Source organism: Brassica rapa, chromosome A10, assembly GCF_000309985.2.
Source record: "Brassica rapa cultivar Chiifu-401-42 chromosome A10, CAAS_Brap_v3.01, whole genome shotgun sequence".
Lineage (NCBI taxonomy): Eukaryota > Viridiplantae > Streptophyta > Magnoliopsida > Brassicales > Brassicaceae > Brassica > Brassica rapa.
Genome location: NC_024804.2, coordinates 144,357 through 161,706, shown reverse-complemented (window position 1 = coordinate 161,706; position 17,350 = coordinate 144,357). Strand labels below are relative to the sequence as shown.

Below are 17,350 nucleotides of genomic sequence, written 5' to 3'. Positions count from 1 at the left end.
ATCAAATAGTTTATTTTAGATTTTATATGTATATTCTTATGTTACAATGTCATCGTTGCATTTTGTGTGTATTTTGTAAGAGTTATATTTGTTGAGTTGATGAGACAAAAAATTTACTTTGCATATTTTGGGCTAATCTAATAGTATATATATTGTAGAATTTTTAATAGTTTTAGCAGTGTTTTCATACCCGAACCAAACCTACAGTCTCAGAAGTAAATAAAGTGATTCATATAAATCTTATCTGAATTTTGTTAGAACCTTATATATAAAAATCTGATAAAAGTCGGTAAAAACGTAAAAACTATCATTAACCCGCTATCCAATATTGGTTGACCCGATAAAATCCCATATAAATTGGATGATATTTTTTCAAAACTCAATTCAAACTTTTGAATCAAGCTTTGAAGCACGGAGTTAATACTTTTTCAAAAGAGAAAAATCTTGTTTAACTTAGTTATTCCAAACACAGTGAAGAGTTTATACCAATCTCAATGTGTTTAGTATATAATATATGATTGAATAACCCGCGAAAACCTGCAAGCTTGAAACTCAAATAATATAAATATTAATTCTGGACCTAATTATATTTGTAAATTTATTTTGTTATTTAAATTGAATTACAGAAGTTGACTTGTATTTGAGCATCTTTTATACTAAACATTATTTGTTGCCCAAAAAATAAATACTAATCATTATTTTGGATTTTAGTAATTGTGCTTCATAAGTAAAAATCAAGTCAACTTAGTTTTTTATAAAAAAAAAGGAGAGAATATGGAGCAATATTTTCTAAATTAATTGTATTTTTTAATTTTCCATAATATAGTTTAAGTGGTTGTATCTGAATTATAGTAAAAACTCAATTAAATAAGTTGGCCCGATGATAATTTTTAACTAACTTCATATGCATTATTTCAAATTTGTTCAGTACTTATATGTTAGTATCGTTTTTTATGAACTGAAAATAATATAATATACTACTAAGTTTGATCGGTTATATAGTAAAACATGATTTTGTGATAATTATTTATCATATTTCATTAACTCATTTTTTAAAATACATGTATTACTTACCAGACTATTTTAATTCAAATGACATGTATTATTTAATGATGATATGCACCATACCATTCGTTTTATATAGATATGAATTTAAGAATTAAAATAAACATTATATAATATATACATATGGTCACACATACATAATATATTAGTCTATGGACCTACAATTTTATATATTATTGTATCAAAAAAAATGTTGGTTAGTAAATCGTATATGGGATATCAATAACTAAATGGAGAAATTTATAATCAAGGGGTGAGATTTATAGAAGGTAATATAGTAGTTACCATAAATATAGGAGTGACACACTTATAATATCTAAAGAAAATCAGAGAATGTAATATAGTAGTTACTATAAATATAGGAGTGACACACTTATAATATCTAAAGAAAATCAAAGAAATTTATGAAAATATATTGTTAGGAGAAATTTAAGTAGCACCATGAAATTATTAATTTTTAGAAAATAGTCCAAACAACCTTGTATAAGTAAATTTTTTAAGAATGATTCTCTTTTAATAGAATAGACTAGGTTTTGACCCGCGCTTTGAAAAGCGCGGATTTTGTTTTTCATTTACTGAAATTAATTTAAAAATTAATATTATCTTCTTTTCATATCTTAACAATAAAATTTTTTAAACTTTTATCATTTTCATTTTTTTCAAAATATGGTATTTTTTGAAATAGATTTAAAGATGATATGTGTGATTTAATAGTGTATATATATATAGAGTAATGATGTAAATTGTCGATTTTACACTGAAAATGAGTTTTTCTTGTCATATATTTGTATTATAGTTCTAACCATCAATATACAAATATTTTTTTTATCTTTATTAGATTTAGAAGCTAATAATATTTTTGAAAGTACACCAGTTTTTTATGTCAACATTTTATTAGAAAATAAATAATTTAATGTTAATTTATTATAATGTTTGAGGTTCAAGTACTATTTTCATATCTGATCCAAATCAGTGGTTGAACCGATCGAGATGAAACCATGTATATAATCTTGTTCGGATTCAATGAAAAAATCTTTTATTAAAATCTGATTGAAAACCTTGGTAAAAACCCAACAACTTGTTATTAACCAATTATGATTTTGCTGTGACAATATTAGTTTATTGATATGATAATATTAGTTTATTTTTTATTAATAACCTATTATAATTTGTATTTTTATTTTATATTTAAATTTAATTTTATAATAATTTTAAAATATTCTTACACTTATAATTGCTATATCAATATTATGGACAAAATGACATAATAAATGATTTTATGTTAAGGTACTATATAATATAAATATTTACATAATTGTTTATTTGTATTTAACAATTTGAAATAAACGATAGAAAATAAATTATAGGTTAGATGATAAAATCAGTATTATAAAATATATTTTTGTTTAAAAAAATAAGATTGGGCCTTAAACTCGTTAGATAAGTTAACGAAGGCATTTTGGTTGGATTTTTTTGGTTAAACGGTCTAATGAAATCGTTTCAATAATAATAGGCCTTAATTAAATAGATTAGTATGTAAATTTATTATGGTTAGTGAATATAGCATTTTTTTAAGGAAGTAAATATCCAACGTATGCCTAAATGTCCTCAGAATTATAGCATAACTGATTTTGTTTCTTTTTTCATTTGATGTTAAATAAGGCAAAAATAATTAGAAAAAATCTAAATAAGGGAGTGGCATACATTTGTAAATAACTTGAAAAATTAAGGGCAGAATCCTAGTAAGGATTCTGCTTTAATAGTATAGATACCGGTTTTCAAAATAACGCAACTGAGCTAAACTGCATGTGCGTGGAACAAGCTGCGCGTGGAATACATCAAATCTATCGATCACCGGCTAGCAAAATATATAATCAATTATTAATTATTTTAAAATTAAATCCGTATGAACCGTACCGACAAGACGGCATGTTACAGTAAACCATTAGATAATTGTAGTTCAAAAAATCTTATGTGGCCGATCCCATACTAAGGTCAGTGTATAGCCAATTATACCGACCCACGTTTGGAACACAAGTGTTTGTCTGGTTTGTACACGCGTCGCGTTACTGTTCTAAATTTCACGTGTGCAAATTAAAGGACTCTTTGGCATGTCGCGGGCGGACACTTGTTGGGCCATGTTTAGTTGGTAAAAGGGACGTGTGATGTTGGAAACGCCACTACAGATTGTTTTTCTCAGACTGTTTTATCAAAGAATCAAACGGTTTCTATTTTTCTTTTGTGAATTCCACTCATCAGCACAGCAAGCAACTTGGGAGCAAATAAATAATCAAGCTTCAGATTTAATACATTGACAACACTAACCAAAGATTCATTTTAAGAGTTGCGTTGAAGCCACTCTTGAATGGCGGAACGAAGGGCGTGGTTAGGAACAAGGTTATTGTGGGTGAGCTTAAGGTTCGTCATTGGTGAGGTCTCGTGACCATTGTCGAGCCATTCCTTTAAGGCTTCAGCTTCGTACGTGAATCCATCGGCTGCAACACGAGGCTCTCGCATTACTTCCTGTAAAAACCAAGAATCAATCGATCGTTCACTTCTAAACATTTAAACTATCTGCGGCCAAACGGGTCGAACAAAACCCAAATTTGGCTATAAATCAATCACAAGCAATCATTTTAGACCAAACCAAGCAGAAATTTCTACACTGGTTCCGTTCTAAACCTTTTTGAGAGGAACACTCTAGATGATAACATATGTGTATTTAAGTCCTCTACCTAGAAGTAGACATCTCAGGTTCGGTTCTGTTCAACGTACCTGCGATATTGGGCAGATGAAATACGACGGAGGCTGACGGGTAAGGGAATCCTCATCGGAGAAACCAGAAGGTATTCCATGGCGGCGAGTGTAGCTCTGAAGAAGCAACAGAATATCTGAACAGACAGAGCTAGCTGCGTCTTTCTCAGCAGCGACCTTGCTGAGTTCTTCCTCCGTTCCTTTTCTACGTCTTGCTTCTTCTTCGTATAACCTCATGAAGTTTTGTCCCACAGAGCAAGCTTCTTCTTTTTCCTTCCTCACTTTCTCAACCTCCTCTCTTCTTCTCTTCACTAACTCCTCTGTTTCTTTCCTCTGCCTCACCTGTTTTGTTTTGACATGATAGATTATCACTTTTTTAATTCCTGAACTCATCTTAAAGATTTCATTACCTCGTCTTCATATAGTTGCATCAAGTTCTTGCTTATCAAGCAGGCTTCTTCCTTCTCCTTCTTTGTCTTCTCAAGCTCTTCCTCTTGTCTCTTCACAGATTCCTCCATCTCTTTCCTCTGTCTCAGTTGCTCGTTGTACAGCTTCATCCCTATTTTCCAATATCAATAGATTATTCAAAATCACTCGTCTTAACAAATAACATATTCCTTTCTGTTTCTGACAGTACCGTCCTGAACAATGACCCGCACTTCTTCCAGCTCCTTCTTCGTTCTCTCGTGTTCTTCTTTCTCCTTCCCCAACATCTCTTCAGCTTCAACTCTGCGTCTCACTTCCTCACTGTATAGCTTTCTTCCGTTAAGAATGATGATAAGCGCGTCGTCCCTCTCTTGTTTAGTCTTCTCCACCATTTTCTTTTGTTTTGCCAATGCCTCTTTACCTTCTTTCCTTAGCCTCGTTTCCTCATTGAACATTGCTTCATACTCTCTTGCCTTTCAAGTAAAATGAAACAATTCTAAGCAAGAAAAAAGAAGAAGAACATTCTCCATGTCTTTAAATTATGGTATTTTACTTTGCGGATGGCCTCAACGGCTGTATTTTCAGCTTTAAACCGCCTGACACATTCTTCGTACGCTTCTCTTTTCGATTCCTCAACTTCAATAAGTGCTTGCTTAAGTTGTCTATACAGTTGATCATTCCTGTCGCTTTCCTGCAAAAGGACAGATAAAGCTTTCAGTCATTTAGTAACAGACACAGAAGAAAGCACGAGATATATATTGGCTTAATTCACAATACAACCAACAATATTTAGAACCTACAGATTGATCCTCTGATGAAGTTGGCTCTAACATGTCCCTGTCTCTCCTTGTGTCAATGTAAGCTACAATTGCAGAGACCAATTCTGCCGAGCATTTTGGTGAAGCAGATGAATAGAGCTTCGGTTTCCATTGTCCAGCTTCGGCTTCTGTTTCATCCACACGGTCTTCAAGATTGGCTTCCCTGAGTATTTAATATACATAAACAATAAGGCGATTTCTTCAAAGATAGAACATAAGCAAAGAGAGGTTTCAAAACTCACTTTGTGTAGATGAGATGTCCATTGCACATAAACGTAACTTCGCAGGAGCTAGGCGCGTGTTGGTATACGTACTTGGCCTTTCTGGACTTGAGATCGAACATCTTCCTGTAATTTTTTCCTGTTCAGTCAACACGAGTGAATTTAAGAGATTTTAAAATATAATAGATTTCCAATAAGTACTCTGAATAATGATGGTCTGATGCAGCTCCCATAACGAGCTTCTTGATTTTGCTTTCATGGATGAGTTCTAATATCCCCTGCTTCACATCGTTCATCTCTATACACGATATGTAAATGTCGTCCTCATTCACCTGCGATCGGAGAACAAGAATCAGGAGGAACACAACAATTTCCTTCAGAGCAAGAAGAGAAGGACTTTAATAATATAAGAAGGCAACGGAACAGAAAAATACCCCTTCTTGTTGACAGATGTCAAAATAATCATGTAATGTCTCGTACATGATAGCCTCCAGTTCTTCAAGCTTACGTGCTGAAATACATCAACAGTAAATACGCAATTACATATGAAGCATCGAAAATGGGAACCAAAGAAGATAACGAAAATCACCAGCAGGAGAAGCAGTTTTTGGCTGATAAACATGGAGGATGCAGACTTTCTTGGCACCAAGGTTCCTCAAAGCCCAAACCAGAGTTGATCTGCTCTCTTTGACATCGTTCTTCACAGCAACATGGACAACATCATCTCCCATGGCCATGAGTTCCGCCATTGATGTCCTTTACCTTTGTCTTTGTGTTATGTCTTCTTTTCACCTGTAAGGTGGAAAAAAACAAAGAAGCATCTGACAGAAAGAGACCAACAATGGTTAGTGGTGACCCTCAACATTCTTTTTGTTGACCGTTTCAGTTTTCCTAAGGTGGACACAGTAAAGTCTACAGGTGGTATTTAAAACACAAGTCAATGCATAACAACTACTGAAACAAAAACAAAAAAAATCTCCAAGACTTTTCCCAGTGAAAAGAGACAATTTTTTCTTAGATTTTAAACGTTCCATTCACTACTGAATCACAACACAATCAACATAATATATATGTATATATATCTTTAAGGCAAATCAAAGAAATAAGGGTGCTGTTGCAACCACTCGTTAATAGCAGAACGAAGAGCAAGATTTGGTGTGAGGTTGTGATTCTCAAGCCTCAGGTTTGTCATCGGCGATTTTTCACCTCCATGACTGAGCCAGATTTTGAACTCATTTGCTTCATAAGTGTAACCATCAGCTGCAACATGGGGATTCTGCATAATCTCCTACATTCACGAGCAATTGGCAATGAATTAAATAAGAGCAAAACAAATATCAAAAATGGGAAGTTACTTTTGGACATGTATAGTGTAGCGTATGTGTCAGCTTAGTACACTATAGCTGAGATATTGAGCAGAAGCCAAGTCAAGATCCCAACAAAAACATGTTTTTCTAGATAGAGGTTCGAGTCCTAACCTTTGAAATGGGACAGATGAAATATGGGGGAGGCTCGTTGGAAACAGACCACTGCGACGCGGATGAAGGCGAATCTGATGATGACTCACCCTTCTCCATGTATAGATTTCTCAAAAGCTCTTCAGTTTTTTTGATAGCTTCGTCTCGCTCTTTCTCGGCCATATCTAACCGACGGGGGCAATCAATATAAAGCTGTTCTTCGAGTTCCTTTTGGACCCTCTTCATGTCTTTGATTTCTGCTCTCGCTCTGTTCAGCTCCTCCTCCGCTTCTCTCCTGCGACGTACTTCTTCACTGTACAGCATCTGAGTGACACCAAAAGAACTTGAGAGTGCTTCCTCTCTTTCACGATTCATCTTATCATGTTGCTCCAGTTCTCTCTTTAGTTCCTCGATTTCTAGTCTCCGTCTCTGCTCCTCGTAGTACGTCGCCGCAGACCCTCTAGCCTGTTTAGAAACCATATCAACTGAACAAATGAGATTCTTCTACATTGGAAGATATAAAAACACCACCACATGAGTCTCATATGGAAAACTTGACATTAAAAATCGCGTTTAAAGACATGCATGTGTTATGTTCTACAGTAGCAGTTGCAAGAAATGAGACAAATTTGACTAACAAGAAGATGTGTCGGATCCTTGAATTTACAATATATCACATTTTATCATTCCTTCTCCATAGGTTTTAAGACTTTTAAGCGAATCACAAGGTTTTTCCAATTAAGAAAACACTCAACCACTTGAATGAAAAGTTCTAGGTGCTGACTAAATTGGATTTTACGTACTGATTGGTCTTCAGGTGAAGAAGACAGGGCATGTGACTCGCTGTCAGGTTCAGCTCTTACTACGTCCTCGTATGGTATCAGAGCAGAATCAAGGTCATGAAGGCTGGCTAAGGATTCAGAGGAGGAGTGCGATGAACCCTCAAGATCGAACCGTCCCTCCCTATTGAAACATACAACAAAAATATACCCAGTTAAACTTTACAATTACTCAAAAACACGCAGAAGTAAAAATCCTCCTCCTAACTTACCTCGTTTGGATGAGGTTTCCATTACAAACAAGCCATATTTTACAGCAATGAGGCGCGTGGCTACTCACATACTTGGCTTTTCTAGATGTGATATTAACCATTCCCCTGCATCATATGACCAGAGTGAGAGCATTTTCTTATTTACTCATTACGCAGATTATCGTACAATAGAGAAATTATCAATGTGGAGACACATAAACGAGTCTAAATACTATCCTTACTCGGAGTAGCGGGAATCAGCAGCTGCTCCTATAATAAGCTTCTTGATATTGTTTTCATAGATGAGGTTCACAATCCCCTCCTCAACGTTATCTCCCACATCACAGAATATTTCCACATCTTGCTCGATAATCTGCAACATAAGCAATTCAATGATCATAATTGTTGTTTTAAAACATGTCTATATTTTTGTGAAACACACTAATAATGAATCCATGAGTTGGGAAGAGCACTAACTCCTTCATGAAGGCAGATATCATGGTACTTGAGAAGGCTCTCATATGTACTTGTCAATTCCGACACCTGGATTGCATCGATCTCGCTTTGTTCTAGCCCACTTGCTGCAATTCCCCAGACAACAAAAAAAGGGAAACTTAAAGACGGTCGGAATAAGTTGGTTAAAGAAAGTAAAGATTGGTCTTCCGCTACAATCAGATATGATATAAGAACACGGCATCACCCACAAGTAAACACTAACAAAGACACAAACCATTTACATCCTATGATCAAGAATCGGCAGAGAAAATTACTAATATCACCAATCAAAAAGAAAAAAAGTTATTACAGGTAGGGTTCATGGAAATGGGAAGATGAACATGAAGAAGGTAAAGCTTTTTGAATTGGAGATGTCTCAGTGCCCATGTGAGAGTCGATCTGCTTTCACCAACATCTTTGTTTACTGCAACATAAACAGGATCTTCAATCAAAGCCTCTGCCATGGTTATTCTTTCTACTCTCCTCTGGATCTTCTCTATTAGAGACGATTTCTCTCTTTTCCAAAACAAGACACGATAAGACACAAAGGGCACAATTATTAAATATATTTATATATATGTAGACACATGATTATATTTTCGTCCCTTGATAACGAACTAATTGCGAAGATGTTTCCAACCATTTTCCTACTCAATTGTGATATGTATTACTCTACTTTAAAATGTATTTTTTTTTCTGAGAAAAAGAAGGAAGGTGACAGACAACGAAAGATATTTGATCTTACTAGTAGATAACATCAGAGAGCGAGCCACTGCTCACAATAATTTTAAATGCAAGACTATATACATCTATCTATCTATCAACCAGTAGATTTCGTAGAACATTTCTCATATCGTAAATGACACGTTTCATACGATAAATTAAACGGAATTGCTACTTTTAAAATTGAAATGTCAACTCACATAAGCTTTTTTTAAAAATAAGATTCAGGAATCAGAAATCGAAGGCGTGGGGATATATTTAGTATTTAGGTCGCTAATGAGAAGTGTCGGTTCGGAGAATTTTTTACCTCCGATCAATCCCCGCTACATTGCGACGAATCTCGTGCGCCGGTAGGTTAGCCGGCGGTCGATTAGGTTGACAGTTTGGGGGAAGTGGAGCCAAGTCAAGAGTCAACAACATCTCTTCGTTTATTAGTGTTTGTATAATTAAGGACGATTCAGGTTACGACACGTCACGCAGCTTTTGCTGTGAACGGTCAGATGTTCTTCCTCCGCTTGGGATAAGTTCTTTATAATGGGCTTAGTAACAGCCCATGGGCTTACGTTTAAAGCATAGGGGTTTACTTGATTTGGCTCTTTCCCGCCCAATTTGGTGACAGAAACATGCAGACAAGTCAACGAGAGTAGCGAAACTTTTTATTGACAAAACTGATGGTCGCATAAATGACCTTTTTTATCATACATATTTTTCTTTTCTTACAGAAAATTCCAAAACTCACAACAAATTAGATGATAATCAATGTTTGTAGTTTGGGTGCTGATGGAGCCAGTCCTTGATGAGTGAACGAAGAGTGTAGTTAGGGGTGAGATGGCGATGACCGAGCCTAGCTCCTGTGATTGGCGACTTATCATTCCCTCCGTTTAGCCACGTTCTTATTTCCTTTTCCTCGTAAGTGAAACCATCAGCAGCGACATGAGGATCTCTCATTATCTCCTACATATATACATATACCAAAATCAATTATGATGAGCAAAATCATTTGCATCTTTAAGCAGAATCGCTAGCTTTTTTCCTGGGAAAACATGAATATTAATTAGTATTTCAAGATGCGATGGTTTGAAGCCTAACCATTGAAATGGGACATATGAAATTTTCGGGAGCACATGGACTCGCGTCTGCTTCGCTGTCCTTTCTTTTTGTCTCCTCATCTTCTCTCTCTGGTTCTTCGTCAGTTTTTTTAATCCCTCCGTGTTTCTTTAATGCAGAACGAAAAAGAGTTTTAAATAAATAGTAATATTGACACTAAGCTCAGGGAGACAAAAATTCAGCTCTACTAATCAAAGTCTTAATTTGTACTTACTGAATCGGTTTCGCCATCATCCCTTCCTCTTCCTTCGCTTGGTTTCTGAGCAAAACCATCGAATTCTGAGAACGAATCTGATGAATTCCCAATGCCGAAACTTCCTTCTCTATTAAACCAAAAACAAAAATGTTAAAAAGAAATATTTTATAACACATGAAAACAAGTGCAATCCTCAAAACTTACTTTTTCTGGATGAGTTTCCCTTTGCAGATGAACCACATTTTACAGCAATGAGGTGCATGTTGACTCACATACTCTGTTTTTCTAGATGTGATAGACATTCCCCTGCATTATTTAAAAGAGAGATTAATTAGAGTATTATTTGCTTTTATTCAATTAAACAATTTTTCAAACCTGATGTTCTGAAAAAAAAACATAGATCCATTCTCGAGCTTTTTCTTTACCTGGAATAGTGAGGATCAGCTGCTGCTCCCATAACGAGCTTCTTAATATTGTTTTGATAGATTAGTTCCACAATCCCTTCACCCACACCATATCCTGATATCAATGATATATCCACATCCTCTTCATCGACCTGCACCAGTATTTTATATTAGACAGTTCCATCAGTCTTTTCAAAACTCATCATGTTTCTTTTTTAGCTCCTCTGTTACCCCCGTTTGGATTTTCACGAGGTTTCACTGAGCCTATATATCTAGGAGATTGAAACCGATTGACAGAAAATAAATCAATACTTGACGTGTTGCTTACTTCTCATCTCTCTGGTTTTTGATTCTTTGCAAAGAGAACTAACTTACCCCTTTGTTTGTGCAGAGATCACGGTACTTGTGGAGGCTATCATATGAGGATTTCAGCTCTGATTCTTGGATTGCATTGATCTCACTTTCATCAAGCCCACATGCTGAATTATACACCATTTCAAAACAGAGTCAATTTCCAATTCTAACACCACACAAGTAAACAGATAAAAGTACCATAGCAATCGCTCTGAAACATCTTATGATATAATTTAAAACTGTTTACTCACTGTTGGAGTAAGCTTGAAGTAACTTGAGATTGAAGCTACCTAATCCTATTGAGTTATGGAAATCTATAAGGATTAGGAAATATTGAAATATGTTAAACCTATTGTGTTTAGGAAACTTTGATTCCTATATAAGAAGATGTCAAGATGTGACATAGCTTATGAGTTTTAGGTTATTGATTTGATATTGTGATTGTGATCTGAATTGAGTGAATAAGAGAAGGACTTCTTATTAAACTTGTTTGTGTGATTCTATATTTGGTATCAGAGCCAGCAGGTTCTAAAGATCGATCATGAGTGATAACAAGGATGAGATCGTAGCACACAAAGACACCGGCATGGCGCACAAAGACAACGGCCCTGCTTCCATCAAATTTCCGATGTTAACTTCTTCAAACTATACTGTCTGGGCTATGAGAATGAAGGTGGCACTTAAGGTCAGTGAGGTATGGGAAACAATTGACCCGGGATCCAAGGATGAGAAGAAGAACAATATGGCTATAGCGTTTCTATTTCAATCCATACCCGAAGCTCTAATCTTGCAAGTTGGAGACATTGATACAGCAAAGGGAGTTTGGGATGCAATAAAGGCAAGACATGTTGGAGCTGAGAGGGTCAAAGAAGCTAGACTACAAACCCTAATGGCAGAATTTGATAGACTCAAGATGAAAGAAGAAGATACAATAGATCTCTTTGTTGGGAAACTATCTGAAATCTCATCAAAATCTGCATCACTAGGCGAGACCATTGAAGAATCCAAACTTGTGAAAAAGTTTCTAAAGACCTTGCCAAGGAAGAAATATATACATATTGTGGCCTCTCTTGAACAAGTTCTTGATCTCAACACAACGAGCTTCGAAGACATAGTGGGTAGATTGAAAGCGTATGAAGAACGGATCGCTGAAGAAGAAGAAGAAACACATGACGAAGGGAAACTGATGTATGGTGATACAAGCCAAGATAGTTATGGAGGAAACTATAGTGGAGGACGAGGACGAGGTCGAAGCGGTCGTTCTCAATGGAGAGGAAGAGGTCGTGGTCGCACTGGATCAACGTTTCAAAGTCAGCGAGATGCATATAGACAGCGTCAAAACGGAGATGCGTCACACATAACCTGTTTCAAGTGTGACAAACAGGGTCATTACGCTAATGATTGTCCGGACAAAGTGCTAAAGCTCCAAGAGACGGCTGAAAAGAAAGATGAAGACACCCAAGATGCTGATGAATTAATGGTACACGAAGTAGTCTACCTCAACGAGAATAAAGTAAACCCTACTAGCTTTGAGGCTGATCTTGATACAGAGAACGTGTGGTATCTTGACAACGGTGCTAGTAACCATATGTGTGGGAACCGCCTGTTCTTTTACAAACTTGACGAGACCATCACCGGTAAAGTAAGATTTGGAGACGACTCTCGGATCGACATACAAGGAAAGGGCTCAATCCGTTTTGTTCTTAAGGAAGGCGAGAAGAAAATCTTGAATAACGTCTACTATATACCAGGATTAAGAAGCAACATTATTAGTTTGGGACAGGCTACTGAAGTGGGTTGCGAAGTCAGTATGAAAGACAAGACACTGATGCTATATGACAGATACGGAAGCTTGATGGTTAGTACTACACGATCAAGAAACAGACTATACAAGGTCAGTTTGGAGGTCGATCGTATGTACTGTCTACAAATAACTGAAGCCACACAAACATCTGTATGGCACTCACGACTTGGCCATGTAAACATCAACACACTAAAACTGATGGCAAAAAGGAAACTTGTTACTGGCTTACCCAACGTCGAAATTGAGAAAGAAAAGTGTGTTTCTTGTTTACTTGGAAAGCAAGCGAGGAAACCTTTTCCACAAGCAACGAAGTTTAGAGCTTCTAATCCACTAGAGCTTGTTCACGGGGATCTTTGTGGTCCTATTTCACCAACAACACCGGCTCTGAAGAGGTATATATTTGTGCTTATAGATGATCACACACGATACATGTGGACAATATTATTGAGAGAGAAAAGTGAAGCTCTTGAGAAATTCAAAAGATTCAAAACACTTGTCGAGGAAGAAACACAGAGCAAGGTCAAGATGTTTCGAACCGATAGAGGAGGTGAATTTGTGTCTCATGAATTCAATGAATACTGCGACAAGAAAGGGATAAAGAGGCACTTGACAGCTCCCTACACCCCTCAGCAGAATGGAGTTGTAGAACGACGAAACCGAACACTTATGGAGATGACAAGGAGTATCTTGAAGCATATGAACGTGCCAAATAACCTATGGGGAGAAGCTGTGAGACATTCTACTTACCTAATCAACAGACTTGCAACAAGGTCATTAGATGAGAGAACACCATATGAGATGCTACGCTCAAGAAGACCAAACCTCTCGCACTTAAGAATATTCGGATGCCTATGTTATGCAAAAACAGAAGCACCGGGAAGAAAGAAACTCGATGATAGAGCAAGAGCACTGGTACACTTGGGAACTGAACCAGGATCAAAAGCATACCGATTACTTGATCCAGTAACCAAGCGAATCAGAGTAAGTCGTGATGTTGTGTTTTATGAAGAGAAAGAATGGGACTGGAGTAAAACAGAGGAAACAGAGCATCCTAAAGCAGGAGAGCTTGTCGTGAAACTCAAGAAGTTGGGTAATGAGTCAAGAGAAGTCGAGATCATTCAAGATGATGAAGAAGAAGAAGGTGAACATGTTATTGAAGTTGATGATGAAGAAGACATTGAAGGTGATGAAGAAGATGATACACAAGAACCTAGACGGTCACATCGCGTGAGTACAAAGCCATCTTATCTAGATGACTATATTTTGCTTGCTGAGGTTGAAAGTGAACGCCTCTTGATGATCATTAACGATGAGCCATGGGATTATAATGAAGCCAAGAAGTTGAAGGTATGGATCGATGCTTGCAAGGATGAAATATTCTCTATAGAGAAAAATAATACATGGGAACTCGTTGTGTTGCCTTCTGGAGTAAAGCCAATTGGACTCAAGTGGGTATTTAAAATAAAGCGTAATGCTGATGGTAGCATCAGCAAGTTTAAAGCACGGTTGGTGGCAAAGGGTTATGTTCAAAAACATGGTATTGACTATGATGAGGTCTTTGCACCAGTGGCTCGGGTTGAGACAATAAGGATGATCATGGCGCTTGCGGCTTCTAGAGGATGGGAGATCCACCACCTTGACGTAAAGACTGCGTTTCTCCATGGAGAATTGAAGGAGGAAGTGTTTGTGGTTCAGCCAGAAGGATTTGTAGTTAAAGGTCAAGAAGAAAAGGTTTATAAACTCAAGAAAGCACTTTATGGTTTGCGTCAAGCACCAAGGGCCTGGAATATAAAGCTAAACCAGATCTTGCGAGGTCTGAACTTTCAAAGATGCTCGAAGGAGCCTTCACTGTATCGAAAGGAAGAAAACAAGAGTCTACTTGTCGTGGTTGTTTATGTAGATGATCTATTGGTTACTGGATCATCACTTGAAGTAATACAAGAGTTCAAGAGAGAGATGGCTACTAAATTTGAGATGAGTGATCTTGGAAAGTTGACTTATTACTTGGGGATAGAAGTTTATCAAGGAGAGAATGGTATTGTCTTAAGACAAGATCGGTACGCACGGAAGATTCTTGAGGAAACGGGAATGAGCTCGTGTAATCCTACACATGTACCAATGGAGATGAATGCCAAATTCTCAAAGTCACCTGATGATAAGGACATTGATGCAAGAGAGTATCGACGGAGCATTGGCTGTCTAAGATACCTACTACACACACGTCCTGACCTTTCTTTCAGCGTGGGCGTGCTTAGTAGGTATATGCAAGAACCTAAGGAATGTCATGGAGCTGCTCTAAAGCAAATCTTGAGGTACCTGCGTGGTACATGCTCTCTTGGTCTTCGGTTTAAACGTGGTGGTAACTTGAAACTGGAAGGTTACAGTGATAGCTCGCATAATGTGGACAATGATGATGGGAAAAGCACTACAGGCCATGTTTTCTACCTTGGAGATAGTCCTATAACTTGGTGTTCAACAAAACAAGAGATTGTGGCGTTATCAAGCTGTGAAGCAGAGTTTATGGCTGCTACTGAAGCAGCAAAGCAAGCCATTTGGCTTCAAGAACTGCTAGGAGAAGTCCTCAATGAAGTTTGCAAGCGAGTAATGATCAGAGTCGACAACAGATCAGCAATAGCACTCACAAAGAATCCTGTGTTTCATGGTAGAAGCAAACACATACATAGGAGGTTCCATTTTATTCGAGAGTGTGTGGAAAACGAGCAAGTAGAAGTTGATCATGTGCCCGGAAGTGAACAGAGAGCTGATATACTAACCAAATCACTTGGAAGGATCAAATTCAAGGAGATGAGAAACTTGATTGGAGTTGAGGATATGAATGAAGTTGAGCTCAAGCTTATGGGGGAGAATGTTGGAGTAAGCTTGAAGTAACTTGAGATTGAAGCTACCTAATCCTATTGAGTTATGGAAATCTATAAGGATTAGGAAATATTGAAATATGTTAAACCTATTGTGTTTAGGAAACTTTGATTCCTATATAAGAAGATGTCAAGATGTGACATAGCTTATGAGTTTTAGGTTATTGATTTGATATTGTGATTGTGATCTGAATTGAGTGAATAAGAGAAGGACTTCTTATTAAACTTGTTTGTGTGATTCTATACTCACTACTTGGTAAGATGAGAAAGAATAATTAGGCGATGCAATACCAAACATGATGTGTGACTTTACTACAAATGGGGTACAGTAGCCGTATAAGCCCAAAACCTTGACTTGTTTCGGTGCTAGGTCCAGGGTTCAAACTAAAATTTGTTTATGCTCTATTATCCTAATTTTTAAAGTTAGGATGTTGATTGTTTCATGACTTATTAACGTAACTAAGATTGTGTTGGCTGGTAACATATATTTCTTATAAATTCTGACACAAGATGCTTGGTACATATGTTTTCTATCTAATATATATATTTATATATATATATATATATATATATATGAATATTTAAAATATTTTTTTCCTTTTGTATATATGTTCATAACTAGGTTCATATAAACATATTTTCAGATGCATATTATATACCCAGAAAGAGAAAATAAACAGCATCATCCAAAGGCTCATCTAATACTAAATAGTAAGATACAATCAGTTCGTCAGGAAAGTCCATTAAATTTATTGGCATTTGAAATGCAAAACAAAACACAATCAAACGTATATAATCAATCTTAAAAGACTTACAAGAAGAGTTCAACGAGAAGGGAATATGAACATGAAGAAGGCAGAGTTTCTTCACGGGAAGAGTCTTCAATGTCCATAACAAAGTTGATTTACTTTCTCGAACATCTTGATTCACCGCCACATAGATGACGTCGTTATGCAAAGTTTCTCCCATGGATACGTACTTGGCTTTTTTAATATTTCTGTTATGCATAAAAGGTATACAATGATGTAAGAATTATGAACGCGTAATATATAGAGCGAGCTAGAGATAGAGAGATCAAGGTATCTTTCACCCACATTGCAAGTTAAATTGGAAGGAGTTTCTGACCATTTACGTGTGAATTTCTCAGGTCAAGTGATGGGGTCAGCTTATTTTATTGAAACAATCGAGCAGTTGAACTTTCTACACTTGTTTGTTAAGGCTTTTTTTTTTTGCTTAATTTGTTTATTAAGTTTCCAGGAATAATAGTGGAAATCACTTGGACCTTCAGCTGTAAGAAAGTGTCGAACCAAAACAAAAGGTGTTGAGGGGTATCTTGGTGATCAACAAATTTCGTTTTGTTGACTTTTGCCTACCTACGAACCCCATTATCATTTCCTTTATTTATATAATTTAAATTCAATAATGTTCTTGGAATGGAAAATTTGTTGACTAAATAAACTGAAAATGCAAGTTACTATTAGAAACGAAGAAGCTAATTTATTCATTTTAGACCGAAAGATGTTGGGGGTAATAAACTATAAAGTTTAACAGTGTACAGTTATTTGTTTTGCGTGATTAGAATCTACAATAATAATTAAAAACGAACATGAAAAAATATAG

General features: G+C 36.3%; 3 protein-coding genes across 6 annotated transcripts; all 3 read right to left on the bottom strand.

Moving 5' to 3' along the window:
• Positions 1-3,274: 3,274 nt before the first annotated feature.
• On the bottom strand, positions 3,275-6,114 carry LOC103844668 (putative U-box domain-containing protein 55). The gene is made up of 10 exons (XM_009121468.3): positions 5,874-6,114; positions 5,719-5,795; positions 5,486-5,616; positions 5,306-5,410; positions 5,046-5,226; positions 4,799-4,936; positions 4,457-4,718; positions 4,230-4,378; positions 3,841-4,161; positions 3,275-3,588 (listed from the first exon to the last, which is right to left on the bottom strand). Exons 1-10 carry the CDS (start codon positions 6,031-6,033, stop codon positions 3,403-3,405), a joined length of 1,710 nt encoding a protein of 569 aa, XP_009119716.2. The 5' UTR covers positions 6,034-6,114; the 3' UTR covers positions 3,275-3,402.
• A 164-nt stretch (positions 6,115-6,278) lies between these two features.
• Positions 6,279-9,550, bottom strand: LOC103844669 (U-box domain-containing protein 56). Of its 4 annotated transcripts, none has more exons than XM_009121469.3 (8): positions 9,297-9,550; positions 8,577-8,782; positions 8,249-8,352; positions 8,014-8,144; positions 7,793-7,897; positions 7,545-7,704; positions 6,763-7,206; positions 6,279-6,572 (listed from the first exon to the last, which is right to left on the bottom strand). In XM_009121469.3, exons 1-8 carry the CDS (start codon positions 9,407-9,409, stop codon positions 6,369-6,371), a joined length of 1,467 nt encoding a protein of 488 aa, XP_009119717.1. In that variant the 5' UTR covers positions 9,410-9,550; the 3' UTR covers positions 6,279-6,368. The 4 variants fall into 4 exon arrangements, with proteins under 4 accessions (XP_009119717.1, XP_009119718.1, XP_033138011.1 ...); XM_009121470.3 differs by having other exon boundaries at positions 8,577-8,690; positions 9,297-9,423; XM_033282120.1 differs by lacking the exon at positions 8,577-8,782 and having other exon boundaries at positions 8,245-8,352; positions 9,297-9,420.
• Positions 9,551-9,628: 78 nt separating this feature from the next.
• Positions 9,629-16,976, bottom strand: LOC103844670 (U-box domain-containing protein 54). The gene is made up of 7 exons (XM_009121471.3): positions 16,546-16,976; positions 11,072-11,175; positions 10,718-10,848; positions 10,497-10,598; positions 10,311-10,419; positions 10,079-10,204; positions 9,629-9,943 (listed from the first exon to the last, which is right to left on the bottom strand). The coding sequence occupies exons 1-7, from the start codon at positions 16,736-16,738 to the stop codon at positions 9,746-9,748; spliced, it is 963 nt and encodes a 320-aa protein (XP_009119719.1). The 5' UTR covers positions 16,739-16,976; the 3' UTR covers positions 9,629-9,745.
• Positions 16,977-17,350: the final 374 nt, after the last annotated feature.